The 19,903-nt window shown below is 31.4% G+C and overlaps 2 protein-coding genes across 2 annotated transcripts; one reads left to right on the forward strand and one right to left on the reverse strand.

Moving 5' to 3' along the window:
* Positions 1-6,207: 6,207 nt before the first annotated feature.
* LOC137813407 (uncharacterized) lies at positions 6,208-8,869 on the forward strand. The gene is made up of 2 exons (XM_068615631.1): positions 6,208-6,394; positions 6,580-8,869. Exon 2 carries the CDS (start codon positions 7,095-7,097, stop codon positions 8,346-8,348), a length of 1,254 nt encoding a protein of 417 aa, XP_068471732.1. The 5' UTR covers positions 6,208-6,394; positions 6,580-7,094; the 3' UTR covers positions 8,349-8,869.
* Positions 8,870-11,603: 2,734 nt separating this feature from the next.
* Positions 11,604-16,960, reverse strand: LOC137813408 (uncharacterized). The gene is made up of 6 exons (XM_068615633.2): positions 16,778-16,960; positions 13,022-14,171; positions 12,880-12,930; positions 12,709-12,807; positions 12,188-12,352; positions 11,604-11,888 (listed from the first exon to the last, which is right to left on the reverse strand). The coding sequence occupies exons 2-6, from the start codon at positions 14,147-14,149 to the stop codon at positions 11,736-11,738; spliced, it is 1,596 nt and encodes a 531-aa protein (XP_068471734.2). The 5' UTR covers positions 14,150-14,171; positions 16,778-16,960; the 3' UTR covers positions 11,604-11,735.
* Between the last annotated feature and the right edge of the window lie 2,943 nt (positions 16,961-19,903).

Here is a 19,903-nt window from a genome sequence, read left to right on the forward strand (position 1 = left end):
TATTCCTATTTTCTCTGCACTAACCTGTTTTGCAGATTGCTCTCAAGCCATGGAATCAACTCCTCCCTCCTCAAAGAGAATGAAGACTACAACAGTGAAAAGGAGTGGAAAACTGGAGAGTTGGTTCTCAAGTGATCCAGATTTGATGAACAAATACCTACATGAAACAAGTAGGAAAGTAATCAATACACCAAAAGTTGTCTTCTTCAATTGGCTGAAGGAACAAAAAATAATGGAAGTGAGGAGATTGTTAAAGGAACAACTGCTTAAACGCTTTCTGGAGCTATATGGAAACATCTATCCAGATATGGTAAGGGTTTTCTACACCAATCTACAATTCAATGGTGATATTCTTGTGTCTCATGTGAAGGGAGTAGATTTGGAAATCACAAATGAAGTCTGGACAGCCGTAACTGGCCTGAAGTTCTCTGGGCTTAAGATTAACAGAGGTAACATTGGAGTTGTTGATGAATTAAAACAAATGCAATTTTACAAAAACTGTCTCCAAAATCCACAAGCTAGAGTAACAAAGTTTGGTGTTGGAGGCTTAAAATTGAATGAAAGGTTGGTAGCTTTCATTGTCTCATGGATTCTAACTCCAAGGGGCAACAATCATTCAACATTATCAAAAGAAGACTTGGTTCTTATCTACTGCATTATGAACAAAATCAAGCTCAACTGGATCCACATTATTAAAGATCACATGCAGAAGGCAACAAGGTTATGTGATTTTCGTTATCCTTATGGCATTTTAATTACTAAATTTCTTTAGTATTTTGAAGTGGATTTAGAAGAAGAGTTGGCTGAAGTGGTGAAGTCTTCAAGTGAGGTAAACAATGGCTCTTTAAGCAAGATGGGGTACACCAAAATCAATGGATTTTGGGTGAGCAAAAGTGGAGATCCAGCTGCATCATCTAGTGGAATTCAAGCTGAAAATGAAGATGAAGATGCTGAGCAACCTACTGCTGCAGAAAATTCTGAACCAAGTGTTGATATTGGAGAGGAAAGGATTACTTCATTGACATCCTTTGAGAGGCTAGTAATCAACATAATGGATAATCTTGCTGAAAACCAGAACAATCTATGTGAGTTGTGTCAAAACAGGTTTCAACAATTTGATAAGAAATTCCAGGGTATGGATGCACGTTTCTTGAACCTGGATGAGCAAATTGAAGTTGTATAGAATCAGCTTTTTGAGCTACAGTATGGGAAAGAAGACTAAGGCTAGAGAATTTTCTTTTAAATGTTCTCTTTTATGCCCAACTTATCTTTTCTTTATCCTGTTTTTAATCCTTCCTTGTGTCTATTTGTGAAGACAAATAGGGGGAGAAATAACTGCTTTTAGGTTGTAATCTTCTATTATCTGCACACTTATTTTTCTTTAATCACTGCATTTGATTAAAGTTACTTTTGCTGCTGCACCTATGCTTTGGTTTTCACTCTGGTTTGATTGTGAAAACTGGTTAATGGTGCTCTATTTTTATGGAAACAAATACTCTATGCTTTTCTGCGTTTATTTGTGATTGCAGGTGGTGACAAAATTCTAAACAAACATCCCAAAGCAACCAGGGATTTGTCTTCAACAAATAGGGGGAGAATGTTGAACATAACGCTTTGATGACCCCAAATCTGTGAAGATGCTTGGATGTTGTGTTGTTGCTGGTTGGGTTCAGTTTTTAGTGTTTAGATTTTGTGTTATATCACTCTTGAAAAACTTAGCTTAGCTAGAGCAATCTTGTTTGAATAAGAAAATAAGTTTTTCAAAGCTAAGTGATAAACAACCGATTGATTTCACAGTTTAATCGGTTATTTGACACATAGCATGTTTAAGATTTTTTTTAACTAACTTTGACTTGGTTGACCAACAGACTTACCATTCAATCGGTTATTTCGAGTTTTCAACCGGTTGATTGTTGTATCTTAACTGCTTTTCAAAAATCAGTTTAAACTGTTTTTGTTGGCTTTTCAATCTGTTTTTGGCTCGTGATTACCTGACTATAACGATCATATTTAAGAGCTATAAAATGTATTCTCCCTCATCCTTTTAAGATAATGATTGAGAAAGATTTAAAATCTGATTTGAGAGAAAAAGTTTTAAAATAGTTTTTGCAAGATTACTTAGAGGCTTTGCAAGTGTTCAATAAGTGATTCTAGGAGCCCTGTGATTTCCTGAAGTCAGGTGTAATATGCTTTTACTTAGTTTCTTGTATTTGAATTATGATATTGTAAAATTATTGTAAAATCTTGTAAAGTCAGTGTGATTCTGGCTTGAGGTGTGTGTTGTGTGCAAGGAGGGTGAGTAGGCTTTGTGGGATTCAAAGTCACCTTCTTGTGTGTGGTGTTTGTGTAATATGTGATTGGTTGCATAGTGAAATACTGAGGACTGGATGTAGCTCTGGGATTGAGTGAACCAGTATAAACCTTGTGTGAAATCTCTCTATCTCTATCTCTTTAATAACTGTTTGATATTTGCTCTGTTGTCATAGACAACCAATTATCTCTGTATTTCAACCGGTTGATATTTTTGCTTTGCAAACTGTTATACTTGCTTTTATCTTTGCTAAAAACAACCGGTTAAATGATAATCATTGTGAAAACATATAACATGACTTTGGTATTATCAACCAGTTAAAAGCATATTTAACTGATAAAACAGAGAGAAGAATTCTTTTAAGAGTTAATGGAATAAGTTGAATCCTATTTTAATCGGTTAAAATCACTTAGAAATGTTATTATAATGATTTCAATTTATTGATTTGTGTTTCAATTGATTGAAATAGAGCGAAAATTATTTCTACTAAATGTTCCAAAATTTTAACAAGTTGAAATCACATTTCAATTGATTAAATGTTTGACTATGCAATTACACAAAGATATGAACATTTCAATTGATTAAAACAAGATTTTAGTTTATTGAAATTACTTGATATTCATTTAAGTCATTTTAAAATTGTGAAAAACAAGAAAAATACAAGAAGAGGGGATTTAATTATGTTTTGAAAAATTTTGTTGATTTTCAAAACTATTGTTTGATACTTTGTAGCTAGATGATAGGTTCAGTGTTCAACCAGATGAACCAATTCAAATTTCGTAGACATAGTTTTAAAACCTTCACCTCATTAAGTTAGTTGTATAAATAACATGTAATGTACAAAAAGAAATGAAAGATAGACTTTACACATTATTTTTATATTGCTTCATTTAATGGCATAAATTAAATACAATTCTTAACCAACCAACCAACTAAACCCTAAATAGACTACCGCAACAGTACAATAAAGTATTCTTTTAACTCCCAATCACTTTTCGTTGAACTCGTTCAAGTATTCTTTACAAAAGCTACTTTTATCTCAACCAAGTATTCTTTCACAAGCTACTTAAGGCTTAACCCCAATATTCTTTTACTAAGCCACTCCTGAATCACGTAAGTATTTTTGTACAAGCTACTTCTAACTTAAGACAAATACAACGACTTTGTGATTAAAAGATCATGCTTCATGCTCTAGAGAGGGTATCATCTTTCGATGTCTACAAAGTTTAGGCTTTCTCTACTAGTTTGCTAGGATTAGCATAAACAATGTTCTTACAAAGCTTTTAGGGAATGGTGAAAATTCAGTAGAATTTCAGCATTTGTAAATAATACCTTTCTTTTTTTTTTCTCTTGGAAGCATGCACTTATATAAGTTCAAGGAAAGTAATCGTTGCATTCCCTTTTTTGGCCATTGAGTAGCTTTGAATTCTGATGACTATTTTGCAACAAGTGTATCGTGTCAGAAATAATAAATTTGTCCCTGAGGATGGATATCAAACTCATAAGAAACAATAGAATTCTCAAGTATAATATTCACTAAATAGGAAAAAAAGAATATGTAAAAGTTTGTTGGAAAAGTTGTTGTGTATGATGAATTTGCAAGAATTTAAATAAAGAAAAGTAAAAGATTTGTGTGATTCAATTGGGTGCCTTGGTGGGCAAGTTGGGGAAGGGTAAAAGGGGAAAAAGAAGGAGGGGCGGCTAAAGGGGGTTGACCATGGCCAAAACCGCCACTTGGCTAGGTCTTCTAGAAGGTAGGGCAACCTTCCTAAACCTAGATGCCTTGTCTTGAAAAAATGGGCTTGGTACAAGCCCATTTCACTAAGTACACTACCTTTTATGTTATGTGAACTTACTCTAGCCTATTTTGCTATTTTGACCCCTAAAGTGAGCCCAAATTATTTACAAACACATTTTTGTCTCTTAAGAAGACCAGAAGAAAGAATATTTGGTGTTCTGGTCTATGCCAGTTCTTCTTCTGGTGAGGTATGTCTACTCTTTGGTGGGGCCTTGACTTGATTGCTGAGATGACTGCTCACAGTGTGAATTGTCTTTTGAGCCCTTGGTCATCTACTTGGTTGCTTGAATTGTATCAAATAGTCAGATGTGCCTGGATGGAAATGGGGTAGCTTTGTTATGCAAATTAGTTACCTGTTTTTCACCGTAAGTGAAAGGACATAATGCAATCTGGATTATAGTAGATCGAGTAATGAAGAATGCACAATTTTTTACAGAGAAAATGAATGGAGTTTTTAAAAGATTATGATTTTTAGTTGACGTACCATCTTGGAAAAGCAAATGTTGTTGTAGATGCTTTGAATAACAAGAAGATACAAGTGTCAACACTCATGATTACAGAGTGGAGTTGATAGAAAATTTTAGAAGTTTGAATTTGGAAGTTTTTATATCTTCAAATCACATTAGTTGTAATATGCTTGTTATAACTAATGAGTTTCTAAAAAAGTGAGAGTAAATCAGTTGGTGGATTCAAATTTAAATAATATCTTAAGCCATCAGATACTGATAACGCTAATGATTGCTCTATGGGAGGTGATTGTATCTTAAGGTTTAAAAATAAAGTGTGTGTAAGCAGATGATCAATTAATCTAGATGATTTTATTTGAGGGATATAAAATCAAGTTTAGTTTACATATAGGTATGACCAAGCTGTATCAAGATCTTATAAAGTCTTATTGGTGGCCTGATATGAAGAAAGATATAACCAGGTTTGTAGTTGTCTATTTAATTTGTCAAAAATCCAGAATTGAACATCAATGACTTAGAGGTATGTTAACCTAGTTAAACATCCCAATGCAAAAGTGGGATAATATTTCCATGGATTTTGTCGCCCACTTGCCATATATAGTGAAGAAACACGACTAAGTGTGAGTAATAATGGATATACTAACGAATACTGCACATTTTCTACCTATAGAAATTCTATGGAGAAGTTAGCCTAAATTTATATAAATGTGGTAGTCAGATTACATGGTGTAACCTCCCATATAGTATCAAACATGATTCACTCACTTCACTTCTATTTTTGGCAAACGCTTCAAAAAGCTTTAGGGACCAAACTCCAACTCAATTTAACTTATCATCTTCAAACTGAGAGATAATCAAAGATAACTATCCAATCCTTATAAGATTTGCTTAGAACTTATATGTTGGATTATTTGGACAATTAGGATAAAAATTTATCTTTAGTAGAATTTACCTATAATAACAATTATCAAGTAAGTAATATGGATGACTCCTTATAAAGTATTGTATGAAAGAAAATGTAAAAACATCTTTATGTTATCTTTATGTTGGTTTCAGGTTGGTGAAAGTGGATTAATAAGAAAATGTGTCTTTTTGAAGTTTATCAAATTAAAATTTTAAATTCTCAAATAAAACAACTACGAGGTTACTCAGTCAAAATTTCTTGAGATCTTATTTTAGTATTTTTAGTTTAGTGATATAAGATAAGATAAAAAAATTATATCTTAGTGGTTTTTTAAAATACTTTATATCATTAAATACTTTAATTCTTAAAAAGATTATTATATTTTTTTTAAAAAGAAAACAGTATTATAATTAAATGACCTTAATTAATCACAAATCAAATCTTATATTTTAATTCGAATTCTCAGTCCCACACACTATGTCAGACCTATTTTATTTCTCTCTCCAAATCAGCAAAGTAAATCCTATAAATCACCAAATAAAATAAATATCTCCCTCAAAATAAAATCCTGTCTCAAAACATAACAAACAAAGAAACAAATTTCTAAAGATCACAAAAGAAACAAATAAAATATAAACAAACTAGGAAAAAAAATAGAGTTTGAGAAAAGGAGACAGAGAGAAAAGAAAGTGAAAATAAATAAATAAATAATTAAAACAAACAAAAAGAAAAGAAGAAGAGAAACACTGTTACCGGAGATCGAGCTTCAACACAGAGAGCAAAGTTGAATATATAAATCATAAAAAAAAAGAAAAAGGAAAAAAAAAGAGCCATGGCCATAATCAAGTTTCCAAAGATTCAAAAGTAGCAACTATGGTTCCAGATTTCAATGCAAATTCGCGAACTTTGTTGAGGTCAGAGCTTAATCAATGCGTAAAACCCTTTGTGTTTTTCTTCAATAAACCTCCAACCCTTAACTTTTTCCACTTCTTTTTCTTCTTTTATTTGTTATGTCAAAATTTTGACCCATTTTGTTACGTATTACTTTATTAATATTACTGTTTTTTTGTTTTTATTTCTCTAATTTTGTTTAATTCAGTGATCTCTGCGGGACTCAAAGTTCGTGCAGTGTTGGGAATTTCGGGAAGCAATGAGGGTTTTTTAGATTGGTGTAAGTGGTGTGGTAAGGTTCTCTTTGTGGTGGTTCACACTTAGGGTTTTGATTTGTCATTCAATTTGTTGAATTGAATTTGGTTTAGTGTGTTTTGTTCTAGTTTGATCTCTAGGGTTCTGGGTGATGGGGAGTTGAGATTTGACTATGTGTGCATTGTGTGATTTTGTGGTGAGTGAAATTTGGGCTAAAGGTAACGGTATTTGGGTTCGAGGTTGTTTCTTTCTGCGGGGGGCTTAATGTTGTTAGGATGGTTTGTGCTGAGTCTGGTTGTTGTGATTGGCAGAGGTTGTGATAGTTGATTTGGGGTTGAATAATATGGGGGAGGGGAGGGTTTGGGTTCTTTGGAAGAAGAAGTAGCTGTTGTGATTATTGAGGCTGCGCATGTGTGGGTGGGTTGTATTTTGATTTGTTGGGTAGTGTATGATTCTATTGATTGAGAAATGCAACCCCAACTCAGTTCAAGAATCAATTTGGTCGAATTAAAGGCGCAGATTTTGAAGAGGATTGGGGCGGAGAAGTCGAAGCAGTACTTTTATTACTTGAACAGGTTTCTGAGTCAGAAGCTGAGCAAGACTGAATTTGATAGGTCATGTTATCGGGTACTTGGCAGGGAGAATCTTCCGTTACACAATCATTTCATAAAGTCAATTCTGAAAAATGCCTGCCAAGCCAAAACCCCACCCCGAGTCCAGCATCTGACAGGTCCTCCAAAATCTGGAACACTTGTCAATCATGCATCTGGTCGAGAGGATGGACACGAACTTAGTGTTGTTAACATCCAAAATCAGAACGTTTCCATTTGGTCCAATGGGGTTGTGCCGGTTTCGCCACGCAAGTTAAGGTCTGGAGTGCGAAAGCTTAAAGATAGACTGAGCCCTCTTGGACCAAATGGAAAAGTTGATTCTGTTGCTCATCAATCCACAGCTACAGAAGACAGCAGTAGTAAGGTTGATATGGAGAATGGAATTCTTACTCCATGCAATTATCAAGGACCTACACAACATCTTCAGGTAGTTGATGAGCTACCTGAGAATGGTATGGGGGATTCTCTTCAGAGACCTGCTGAGAAATCAAGTATACATGGCAAAGGACCAACCGATGTATCAATTATTGAAGATGGGGAAGACGTAGAGCGGTTAAGTTGCCTCAATTTTTCTAGAAGTCCCTTGTTAGCACCACTTGGGATTCCCTACTGCACCAGAAGTGTTGGTGGGGCTCACAAAGCGTTGCCAGTGAATGGCACTAGTAATTTTGTTAGTTGTTGTGACAGTGGTAGATTATCTAATACAGATACATTGAGAAGGCGCATGGAGCAGATTGCCGCAGTACAGGGCCTTGGAGGTGTTTCTATGGAATGTGCAAATACATTGAATAATATGTTAGATGTGTACTTGAAAAGGTTGATCAGATCTTGTGTTAATTTAGTAGGAGCTAGGTCTGCAAATGAACAGAGGAAGCTTCCTGTCTCGAAACAGCCGATTCAGGGGAAGGTCATTAATGGTGTCTGGCCAAATAATCATTTACATGTGCAGAGTGCCGGTGGTGGGCTGGCAGAACCTGAGGCTGGACAAGGACCACCACACTTGGTATCTTTGCATGATTTTAAAGTTGCTATGGAGCTAAATCCACAGCTACTTGGAGAAGATTGGCCAGTACAATTAGAGAAAATTTCTATGCGATCATTTGAGGAATGACATCTTTTGAAATTGTTTTAAGCAAAGGTTGGCCTTGCTTCTTCTGGTTCTGATGGCTCAGTCATGGCTGGTGATCATTGACTCACTAGCTCTGTTCCTATTGCAAGGATGAACCAGATGAAAGCCCCCACAAATCAAATGGAGAACTCTTCCAGGATCAAATAATGATTTTGAGCTCCAAATCATCTTATCTCTGCTATTGTGCAGTGCTAGGATGGTTCAGAGATTCATTTATCCGCAACCAAGGGTAACATCAAATGAAGCCCAGGATTGGTTGCACTGTTATATGAATAGCATTGGTGTTGGCTGTGTCATTGGTAGAGATCTCAAGGCTTTTGCTAGCTTTGCAGCCAATGACAAAGAAGACTCAGAAAGTTTTGCAGGGACACTTTTGCGTAGCTTGGATCAAGGAACTAAGACATGTATAAGAACCGAACGGTTGCTCTGTATGTATTTTTAGAATATGAGGATTGATTGAAATTCAATATTAATAACAAATGAATTAAAATTTCCTTTGATCATTTCAGTTTTACGCATGAACACCATGACTCCAAATTTCACCATTACCTGCAGTAATTTTTGTTTTCAATTTTATTCATCATGTGGATCTATAGCTCATATCTCCTAGAGTTTAGTTTTAATTAGTTTTGTTAACAATAAATGAATTTCTAATCGTATGTTAGACTTTCAAATTTGACATCCATTTAATATCTTCAGAGTCTTGTATATGAATTATATTGAGATATTTTATCTCTTTGAGATTTGAGTAGTTTTATGACTTATGCTATATGTTATCTGGAATTATTTTACTAGTTCAGAATTAAAAGCCTAAAGGGCATTCAAATTTAATGAACAACTTGGGGGAACCTTGGATGCCTATATATATGTGTTTGTATTCAATTCTCTGAGCTTAGTGGAAAATTCTGTACTCACATGTCCCCCCTGCAATGTGCTAACTATCATATAACTGAAGATATTTAAACAGTGTACCAGAGAACATGGTGATTGCATAATTAGTAAGTTACTTGTTAAAAGTCAGACAGATCGATACAGGTTACCCACCAATGGCTTGTTGTGTATGCTGCTCATGGATGTACTGGGGGTACAGGAAGATTGATAATATTTTGATTCTCTACCATTTTCTTATGTTAATTATGCGAATAAATGATCTGGTAACCAATCATCAGGTTCTTTGAGACAAATGCCTATGTTATGTTTTTATTTTTAAACCATGATTCTCGTTTGTCCTTGGTTTTCTACAGTGATTTCAGCAAGCAACTCTCAAAACCGCAGAGAGAATTAAGTTGTAATATATGTTCAGATTTACAGGTTGGTGGAAATGAAAAGATCAACATGTTTGAGAAGTAGGATGCAAAAGCCATTGGATTTAACATGTTTTGATGTGAATATTGAAGTGGATTCAGCACTGAATCGATTAGATATGTTTATCTGTGACTGAAAAAGTTCTTGACACATTGCCTTTGACAGCATTATGCGCTTCCAGTAAGATCACACATATTTGGTTTATTTTCATGCTACTTTGTTTTTATTTTCAACATTATTCTAGCAAAATTTTGGAAGAAGAAAGTAGAATGATCTCAGGTGGCTCTCTTTTGTAACTATGTAGACTAAATGAAATTAAAAAATGAACCAAAGGCAACATTTGGTTCATATGGCACTCTGTAATTTCTTGTTGTAACTTTCTAAAGTCATCTGAGTACCTTTTGTGCTTTCTATTATCGTGCCATTCTTCTTCAAGAATATCAATGTTTTGGAGGTTCTTACAAGTAGCAGGGGAAGCTTTGAAGGCAAATTCATGGTGTGGTAGATGGCATTACATTCATAGAGCAAAAGACCTGGGAAATTTTGCATATTTTCTCTCAACATTTTTTTTTTCTCTTTTACTTAAAGAATCTTGTTAGTTACCAATTCTGATTCGAAGAGTCAAAATACATGAGGTTGCAGGGATAAGTTTGAAAAACCATTAAAACAAAGTTGAGACTGAAATCGATTTAACTTAAAAGGAATTCAATAATTTTATAGTAAAATAGATTAATAGCAGATTGTTGGCTATAGTCAATTATAATCAAAATGGCTATTCTAGCATTTCTGGGCTGTCAATTCTTTTTTAAAAAAATAATATTTAAAAAAAAACATTAAAATATATAATGCTGTCATTTCTGTATCAATTTATTATTTCTAAAAGTTAAAATAATTCCATTAATGTGCTTTAATTATTTTCTATTTAAATTTATTAACATATTGGTTGGATGTAGGATTGAACTTAAGAATTTAACCTTGAAATAAGATTGGAGTTGACGAACCGTTTTGAAACTTCCACTTCAACTTAGTTAATTTTAAAATCATTTTAAGTTAAAAATACACACTCCATTAATAAAACCACACAAGTTTTAATGAAATGTTTCATAAATAGATGTTAGGACAACTTAATACATGAAATGTATTTTATGATTTATATTCTTTATCCTATGAAAAATGAAGTCAAAAGAATATAAAAGAGCCATTCTCTTATTTATATTTTTATCACATAAATACAACAACAAATTTCATATGCATATTAAATTTATAATAATATATTATGGGAATATCTCGATCTTGTTTATATATTTTATATTCATATTTTGTTCTTTAATTATACTTTTAAGTTACAGCATTTCTAATCTCGTTACTATTCTTTTGTTACTTATGAAACAATAAGAAAAAAAAAAGTAGAAATAAATTTGTAACCTATATTATTTCTCTAATCTAATAATATTTCATTCAAATTATAAATTACACACATCAAATAATAATATATATTATTATTTAAGAACTCACAATAAGATACGAAATTGCCTATGTAAATCATGCCTGAATTTTAACTATATTTTCAATTTGCATGTTAATTGCTATACATCTATATTAGAAGTAGTTTGTTTTATTCTCTTATTAGTAATTTGTTTGACATCACTAAAAGACAAATTAACACCACTAAAAGAAAAATTATTTATTTATTTTTTAATATAAAATCATAATATATATTATTAAAGTTGGTTGTTAGATGAGAGCATTATTTTTAAGAGTATAAAAGTAATTTTTTTGAATTATTTGTTGCTTGTATAGTACCTAATATATCCAACCATCGTGTATCTTGGTATGCATGCTTATTTATACATCTTCAATCCTTTTTCAGACTTTCAATTTATTTTGAAATCAACATGAACAACCAAAATCAACATATGAAGAAGTTTCAAATTCCAATCCAGTGGCTTAGCTTATTAGTGTAGGGATGAAGATATTGGCTATGAAAATATGATGAATAGGAAGAGATGAGGAAATCTGTAACTGTATTTTTGTACAAAATGAAAAGTAAAAGGAAGAATGCAATCAATGAGGTGAAGATGAATTATTAGACAGTGCTGCAGATAATTTACAAATAGGGCACCAGTTCTTCAGCCCCATCCACTCCTCTATGCAAACCACATGAAACCTATGCTTGCATGGCAGGTCCCCAAGTTCATCACCAATAACATATTCCTCCTGCATATTAAGCAAATGCATCCAAATCAGTAAAATAAAAGAGTTTAATCTCTATACATTGTTAGTGTAATTTTGCTAGAGCTGAAAATTGCACCAAACATCTACATGTTCCTCTTATGAGAAAAGGAAACAAAATTCTAAATGCTTATACTCTCTCCTAGAAAGGAATTAAATATCAAATAAAATTTGTCAAGTTGCATCCTAGTAAACACAAGGAGATGCATTTAGAGCATGATGATGGGCCATTTTCCATGTGAGCATCATCCTAGCAAAAGTTGAGATACATATTATAAAAATACCTGGCAAATGCAGCATTTGATGTCATCCTTATCCTCATTACAGTTCTCGTCTGTATCATGTGTAGGTGGAGACTGATATATACTTCTTTTAAGAGATTCTGCAAGTGCTTCCTCCGATAGAGCTGTGCTCACAGTTCCCATCCTCTCTTCTAGAGCTAAGAGTTCCTGTCATCAATGAGAAACTTCTGGAGCTAAGAATTGATAATTGATAAACTAGAAAAAATAAAACTTAATGACTTTTAATCCCAAGGGTGCTACATCCTTAAGGATAACACTCTCTTCTTAAAGCCACCTCCCTCGACACAGTTACATTTCCAACCTTTCCCCTTAACATTCTACCTGTAAACATCAATTAGACCAAGGTTTTAAGCACCAATTTTACTTTTAGGAACATGCATTATTCTTGAGAAATTTTTATCCAAAACTGTTATGCCATACAGCCAACAAAGCACAAGCCATTCTACATTTGATGCAACAAAAGGAAATAAGAAACTGATTTGAGCCCCGTGACATTAAAATACCTCATAGGACATGTCATCAATATCCAACCGCATGTCTCTGTGGTGGTCATAAAAGTTTAATCCATTATCGAACAAGTTGGTCCCAAACGAAAGAATTTGCTGCAAGGACACAAGTGAAAGTTGTTGGATAACTGGGCAGCTAAGTTGAGTTAACTTTTAGTCAAAAATTACCTCATGGGTTAGCTCTCGACCTTGTTGAATCCTCTCAAGGGCCAATAATATCTACATAATTTAAAATATAGTACTTTATTTTTGAGTTCTCTGATCATGGAATATTAAAATATGTGCTCACATGTTCAAACCAAAAAATTACCCCATCAATACTGTCCATATTGTAATGTCGATAGCCGTCCCCATCATTTATTAGAGAATGAATGATGTCATCTTCAGGAGACAGAGGCGTGACACAAGGTAACTGCTCACTGCTATTGCTTGGTCTACCACTAGAGCTTGAGCATGTTAAAGGAGTCTCCATAGAAATATGACACGAAATGCCATGAGGATTAACATCACCAGAATGAGGGAACTCTCTGGTTGCCAAAGGATTTTCATTTCCTTGGCTATAAAACCTTCCCCTGGCATGACCACTAGCTGATCTTTGAGTTCTTACTGGTGTCATACTGGTATTCCGGTGAGAGGGTGTATTTCTTGTTCTTCCTGAATCAGATATAGATATGCCATTTCTGGAGCCAGAATTCCGTCCTTCCAGTGAAGACCCAGTGATATTCTTCCCTCTGACAGTGGAACTACTTTCCCCTTCACAGTTTCTCTTTTTTATTGTATCCTTCCTTCTATTAAGACTTGAATCTGATGATGAACAACCAGGTTGGGTGCTATCAGATATAGTGTTGCATCTGATGTTCCTCAATCCATAACTGCTTGAAACAGCATGTCTCACTGGACCACTGCTTTTGATTTCTTGTCCACGAAGTCCAGGTCTTTGATTTAAATTCCTTGGAGATCTAGTATTTGATACTGTACTGGAGCTTCCTACTTCCATCAGACTCGCATAACTAGACTCTGAACTTCCCCCCCTGGATTTAGGCCCTCTCTGATTTTCTTCTGCTGGAGGAATGAGCTCTGAAAATTCTGGTTCATCCTGTACACTACTACTTTCAGATGAATCTGCCTCAAACTGAGAGGATAATATTTTCCGAGGTTCCATAATTCGTTTTTCTGGGTTACTAGTAGATCTAGAGGAACTTCTAATTGGTTCCTTGCTACTTGAAGAGGACTGGGATAAAGGCCTCGGAGATTTACCCTTTTCAGAAGATCTGACTTGAGAAACTTTGGGAGTATTGGCTCTACTACTGCAACTCAATTTGCTGCAAACTTGACCTGTTCGTTCTCTAGTATTAGCAGTATCTCTAAGTACATGGCTCATCCCCTTTCTAGGGACTACCACCCCATCCACGCCTCTTCGACCAGAATACTCTTCCATCAATTGCTGATTACCACCAAATCTGCAACAAATGACGTGACACTAGTTATTAGATTATTGAACACTAACCAGGCCAACAGATTAAAGAAAATCACGACAATGGACAAAGCAAAAATAAGCATAAATAACATAGAATTTTCAAGATTGTCACAGGTAGAATGTAGGTTGTATGTGAAAATAGTTTTACATGTTTCTCAAATTTATATCCATAATGATAGGACCGTATAGATGATTAGGGCCAGGTGACACAGGATGTGGAGGGCAGGCCAAAATTTGGCATGTATAGTATAGGAAATGGTCTAAGTATAGCGGGAAGGCTTAGCTGGAAATGTCCATTATCTTCAATACAGATTACAGTATATTTCAGAGTTTTCTTTTGTCACTAATCTATCACATAATATAGTTGCAATTTAACGTCTGCCCAGACTAGCAGCCCCACTTCCAGTGCCTAAATATTAAGTTTGAATATAATCAAGAAAATAGGAACTTTCCCAGTTTTATGCTTTTGAATAATCTTTTATAAATTAAGTGGCATATCTAGAAATCATTCTAAATTTGTCATGTTTAAAACCATATTTTTCATATTCCTTCTTTGAAATCTTCATTATTTGCATTAGAAAATAGTCCTTACATCAAGCATACAAAAAGATTGGAACTCAACTTACAGGGGAAAAAAATGACTGGACAGTCAAAGAAAGGCAGTAATCACCCATGAAAAGAAAAAAAATAGTTCGAAAGAAAAAACTTGAACAAAAGAAATGTCATTGTTAAATGATCATGAAATGGATAAGGAACATGTAACAGAAGATTTAATTTTATGTTCCTAGAAAGAACTTGCATACAAAAGTATTCTTAAAAAAATAAGAACGCCTTAAACTAATTAGAGTGTCAAAACTTACAAAAGAAAACAAGATATAACTATTCAAATTCTTATATTCCAAACATTCTCCGCAGATACAACAAAAATTCCTTTTGCATAAGAAACAATAAAAGCTCATACATAAGAAATACTATACTATGAAACTAATATTTCAATGTAAAGTGGATCAAGATAGAGTTATCTTTTTTTTTCTTTCAATTAGGAACAAAACAAGTGAGACAGATAGGTAGAAACAATGAATGAGTTTGTGTTTTACTTCCTTTTCTTCTTCTTCATAAATAGATAAGAAAAGAGAATGAACTGAACAGGTGAGGAAATTGAAAATCATGTCAGATAATTCTAAAAATTTTGGAATAATTAAACACTCTAAACTCAAATGATAAAAATTTAAGAAAATCAGCAACAAGAATTCGCCAAACAGTCAATACTTCTAGCAAGAAGCTAAGTTGAATTATTGAATCTTCCAAGCAGCCTGTTACAAACCATGAAAACATGTTCTAGAGCTTTAACCACAAATCTACAACGATATGTCTAGTTTGACTACTGGAAGAGTCACTCCAATGGCTTTGTACAGGTTTTCTAATCACCAGGGAAAAACTACCAATACTTTGTTTTATGTATAGTACAAAAGACAAAGAGCTCATACTCTAACTTCTCTGAGACAATACGATACTATTTAATCACAGATTGGTACTGTGAGATAAACACCTAAGAACGAAACAGATTAAACATAATATAGAGATTTTATTTCATGTTTGGGTATTTTGGAAAATTAACAAAACAGGAAATAAGGTTAAAAATATGATTAGTTTTGGTTCTACTAAAGAGTAGAACCAAGAATATAAAAAGACATTCCATTCCCTTTTGGTCATGTGACAAACTCTACCAATAAGTACACAAAGCTTGATTAGACAATCAAACCATAGCCATATTAACACACGTTATTATCCTTATAATCTGTTAAAACCATTCAATTGGGGTGCTAGTACTCTCAAGGAACCCCAAAATCTGAATCATTTAAAATAATATTCAGCTAAAATGAACAATTCAAAACAGGGAAAAGAAAAAGAAGAAACAATACATATTAGAAGATGATCAACAGAAAACAACATGAAGCAAACTGCAAAGTAACTTCATTTATCAATTGATCATAGAAGAATCAACTAACAAACTCAGTCTTGAGATGAAAGTCCTCAACAACAACAACAAAAAATTAGTTGCTTTTGTTTTTAATTGCTACTAAATGGCCCATAATTTCATCCCCAGAAAGAGGGTGTCGCTTCATTCATAAAGAACACACTTTCACCGAACCACACAACAATCACCAAAAATTAAAATAAAATAAATTACAAACAAAACACCCACATTCCCGTTCTTTCAGCGCTCAAAATAAGCTCAACACAACAAACCAACAGTGAACAAACAGAAGAAAAAAAAATACCTTTTTACAAAATAAAATAAAACAAACAAACCCTTTTCAATAAAAATTTCCCATTAATTTGTTCAACAACAACGATGAAAAAAAAAAATTTAAAATTAAATCAAAATCCCAATTAACCCATGTTTTCAATTTCTGAGTATCTCGATGATCACCCCGGGAAAAAAAGTCAATATATTATATCCAGTTTCAATTCGGGTCGATAATGATTACCCGAATTTCTTCGTCCAAAAAGAAGGAATGATTAAGGAAAAGGGAAGATGGGTTGGAAAAAAAAGTGATAATTTTCAAGTGAATTCAATAGCTTCACCTTATTCTGCTGCTGCTGTTATTGTTGGTGGTGGTGATGTTCTTCTTCTCTGGCCTTAAAAAAATAAAGAAAAGTTTCAGAGTCTAAGAGAGAAAGAAAGCATTTAGAGAGAGAGAGAGAGAGGGAAAAGTGCAAAACGTGTGTGATTGATCCAATGCTGAGGCAGACAACATTTATTTAATCACTATCTTTTCCAAAGCTAACAAAAAAAGCAGCAACTAAATAATTATATTTATTAATTTTAAATTAAATATTTAAGAATAAATAAATAATAAATAATACTATATATTTAGAGATTTTTTCAATATTTTGAGCTTTTACCAACAACTGTCTTAAAACCCAGATACTTTTTTTATTCACTCATAATTTTTCAATTTATTATAATAACAAATTTTGAACTCAATATTTAAAACAGTCTGAGAAAACAGGAAAGTTAGTTGCACCAATCAGAATGGATTTTATATATTTTTATCTTTAATTTTATCACAATTTTATGTCTACTTCTTTTTATAAATATTGGTAAGTTTTGATAATTTATTTTTTATTCATCCTATCAGATTGAATTATAGGTAAATATTTTACAAAAATCAAGTGATTGATTTTTTTCATATTATATAGTCAAATAAAATTTTTATATGAACATTATTTTGTAAAGAATATATGAATTTGCTAATGCTGCTAATTTTGGTGATATAGTCTTCTCCTTAAATAACAATTATAATGCACTTTATCATATATTACCTCTTTATTTTACGAAAATTACTATTATTGATATTTATAATTTTAAATATATTAAAATATATTTTAAGTCTAATTTAACATAAATATATTTACTCACTCACAAAAAGATAAATTTATCTTGAAAGAAGCTCTTGAAAAAAAAAACTTGAAAGGTGGTGATTTTGGATTTGGTGTAAAATGATTAACTAATGTGAGGTTCAACTTTAAGTCGTGTTTATGGTGCGTGAAAATGAAAGGAAAAAACTTATGTAATTTAGCAAAAATTAGGGAAATTGAAGGAAAACAAAATTTGCAACAATCAATTTCAAAAGAAAATATTATTTTTTTCTAAAAAATTCATACAAATTTCTATTGTTAAAAATATTAAACAGAATTCAGTAACTTCATGCTAACAAAAATATAAGAAGTTTTTCGATCAACACTAATAATAATTTAAATACATTTTTCTTTTTTAACTTTTTAAATAATTTTTAGAGACTAACATTGAAGGAATTCCAAATTCTAAAATAATAAGATTTCAAATGTGTTAATTGACCTTAATAATTGTTATCTCAATGTAAAAACAAAACTATATTATGCTATGATGTATATTCATAATACTTAGTCTATGTAGTTGCATAGTATTTGAGTTTAAAAAATTAATAATACCTTAATATCGAATTGAGAGGAGGAAGATGAAGCTCTTTCATTGATGAATTCTTTTTCTTCATAAGTTTTCTTTTGAATGGATGTATATGACAACAAAAATTATATTAGATTGTTTAGTTTTCTAACCCTTTATATAGAATAAAATAAGATTTTAAATTTATAATAAGATAAAATTATCTTTTATTTTAATTAATATATAAAGAAAAAGTCTTGAATATACTAATTAAATTAAATATTCCAATCATTATATTATCTTAATTTTTTAATATTTAGTTAAAAAAGATAGATATTTTCTTTTCTTGTGTAATAATTTTGAAAAGAAAATATAATCTATATTTACTTTCCTTTGATTATCCATTGAAAAACCAGTAATTAACCCTAAATTAAATGAGGATCTTTATTTCAAAAATATCAAGTGTTAAGAATAACTAATTATTACGTCAAAACAATTGTCCTATTCGACAAGCGTATAATCATCTTTAAAATAATAATTATAGACGTATATATTTTTATAAAAAAACAAATAATTAATTACTTTTCCAAATATTTTTTAAATTATGTTAATAAGTTATTATTTTGTGTTTGTTAAACGTTTCTAAATATTTATTTATTAAATGCTTTTGAAAATAAATAAAAAAATATATTAACAAATCTCAATTTATATTTATGTACATCAAAATTTATTTTAATTTTAGTCCTCACTTATATATTTGGAATTTGTTTCTCGTTATATTATTATATTTTAAATATTTTTATTTTTATTTTTCTCTAATTTTTTAGTTTAAAAGAAGTAATATTGTATAAGCGATGTCTAATGTTATTTTGAGTATGAATAAATTATATTAAAAAAGAAAATATCTATAAAGTGACAATACATGCTAAATAGTTATAAATTTTATGCCATTTATTTTGAAAATAATATTTTGATTTTATTATTAGCACTTAAATATATTGTTGGTTTATAAAAAAAAAAATAGATTTTGTTATTTATCGTCAATTATTTTTTCTTATATTTTTTTTCATGTCTAGTTAATTTTTTATTTTATTTTTATCTAGAAACTATCTAAATTACTTATTTAATTATTAGCGGGAAAGTGTCTCTATATTGATTTAAAAATATAAAATTTAATGTTGGTTATGTAAAAGATAGTGGATGGTTTATAGTGTTTTGTGTTATTGAAATAAGTCAGTTATTTAGTGCATTGTGTTATTGGTATATATGATTTTAGTAAGCCAAGTAATTTGTATTCGTTCTATTTTTTTAATTTTAAAATATAATATAAGAGTAAAATAAATATATGAAATATATGATAATTCTCCTTATACATATACTCCTCATATATTAATATAGATTCTAAATGCTATATAAATTTCTTTCCTCATTAAAAAATAATAATAAATATTATTTCTTTTATTAAAGACTAAAAATACAAACCTAATAATTTATTAGATACTAAAATTATAAATAAAATTGTTTAGTTGTGGTCTATTTTGTATTAGTATTGTCATTTTTACTTTCAATATTCAATATTTTACCCTATTTTAAAAATATATATTACTTTCAAATTTGGTATAATTTTTATCAAATATAATATCATTTAATATTTTATTTTATTTGATATTGAAGATAAAAATAATATAAAATGTTAAACAAAAACAAATAATAAATTTATTTATTTTTTTATCAACAATAAAAAATGAATAAATGAGAACCACTTCACGGGTGGTTTAACCCTT

The sequence above is a fragment of the Phaseolus vulgaris genome, chromosome 1 (assembly GCF_051622355.1).
Source record: "Phaseolus vulgaris cultivar YP4 chromosome 1, ASM5162235v1, whole genome shotgun sequence".
NCBI lineage: Eukaryota > Viridiplantae > Streptophyta > Magnoliopsida > Fabales > Fabaceae > Phaseolus > Phaseolus vulgaris.

Excerpts from the sequence above, each read along its gene's own strand:
- LOC137813407 (XM_068615631.1), top strand. The coding sequence starts at position 7,095 with ATGCAACCCCAACTCAGTTCAAGAATCAATTTGGTCGAATTAAAGGCG.
- LOC137813408 (XM_068615633.2), bottom strand. The coding sequence starts at position 14,149 with ATGGAAGAGTATTCTGGTCGAAGAGGCGTGGATGGGGTGGTAGTCCCT. Across the intron at positions 12,931-13,021 it reads ATATGGACAGTATTGATGGG|ATATTATTGGCCCTTGAGAG; the intron begins GTAATTTTTTGG and ends TAAATTATGTAG. Across the intron at positions 12,808-12,879 it reads GTCGAGAGCTAACCCATGAG|CAAATTCTTTCGTTTGGGAC; the intron begins GTAATTTTTGAC and ends GTGTCCTTGCAG.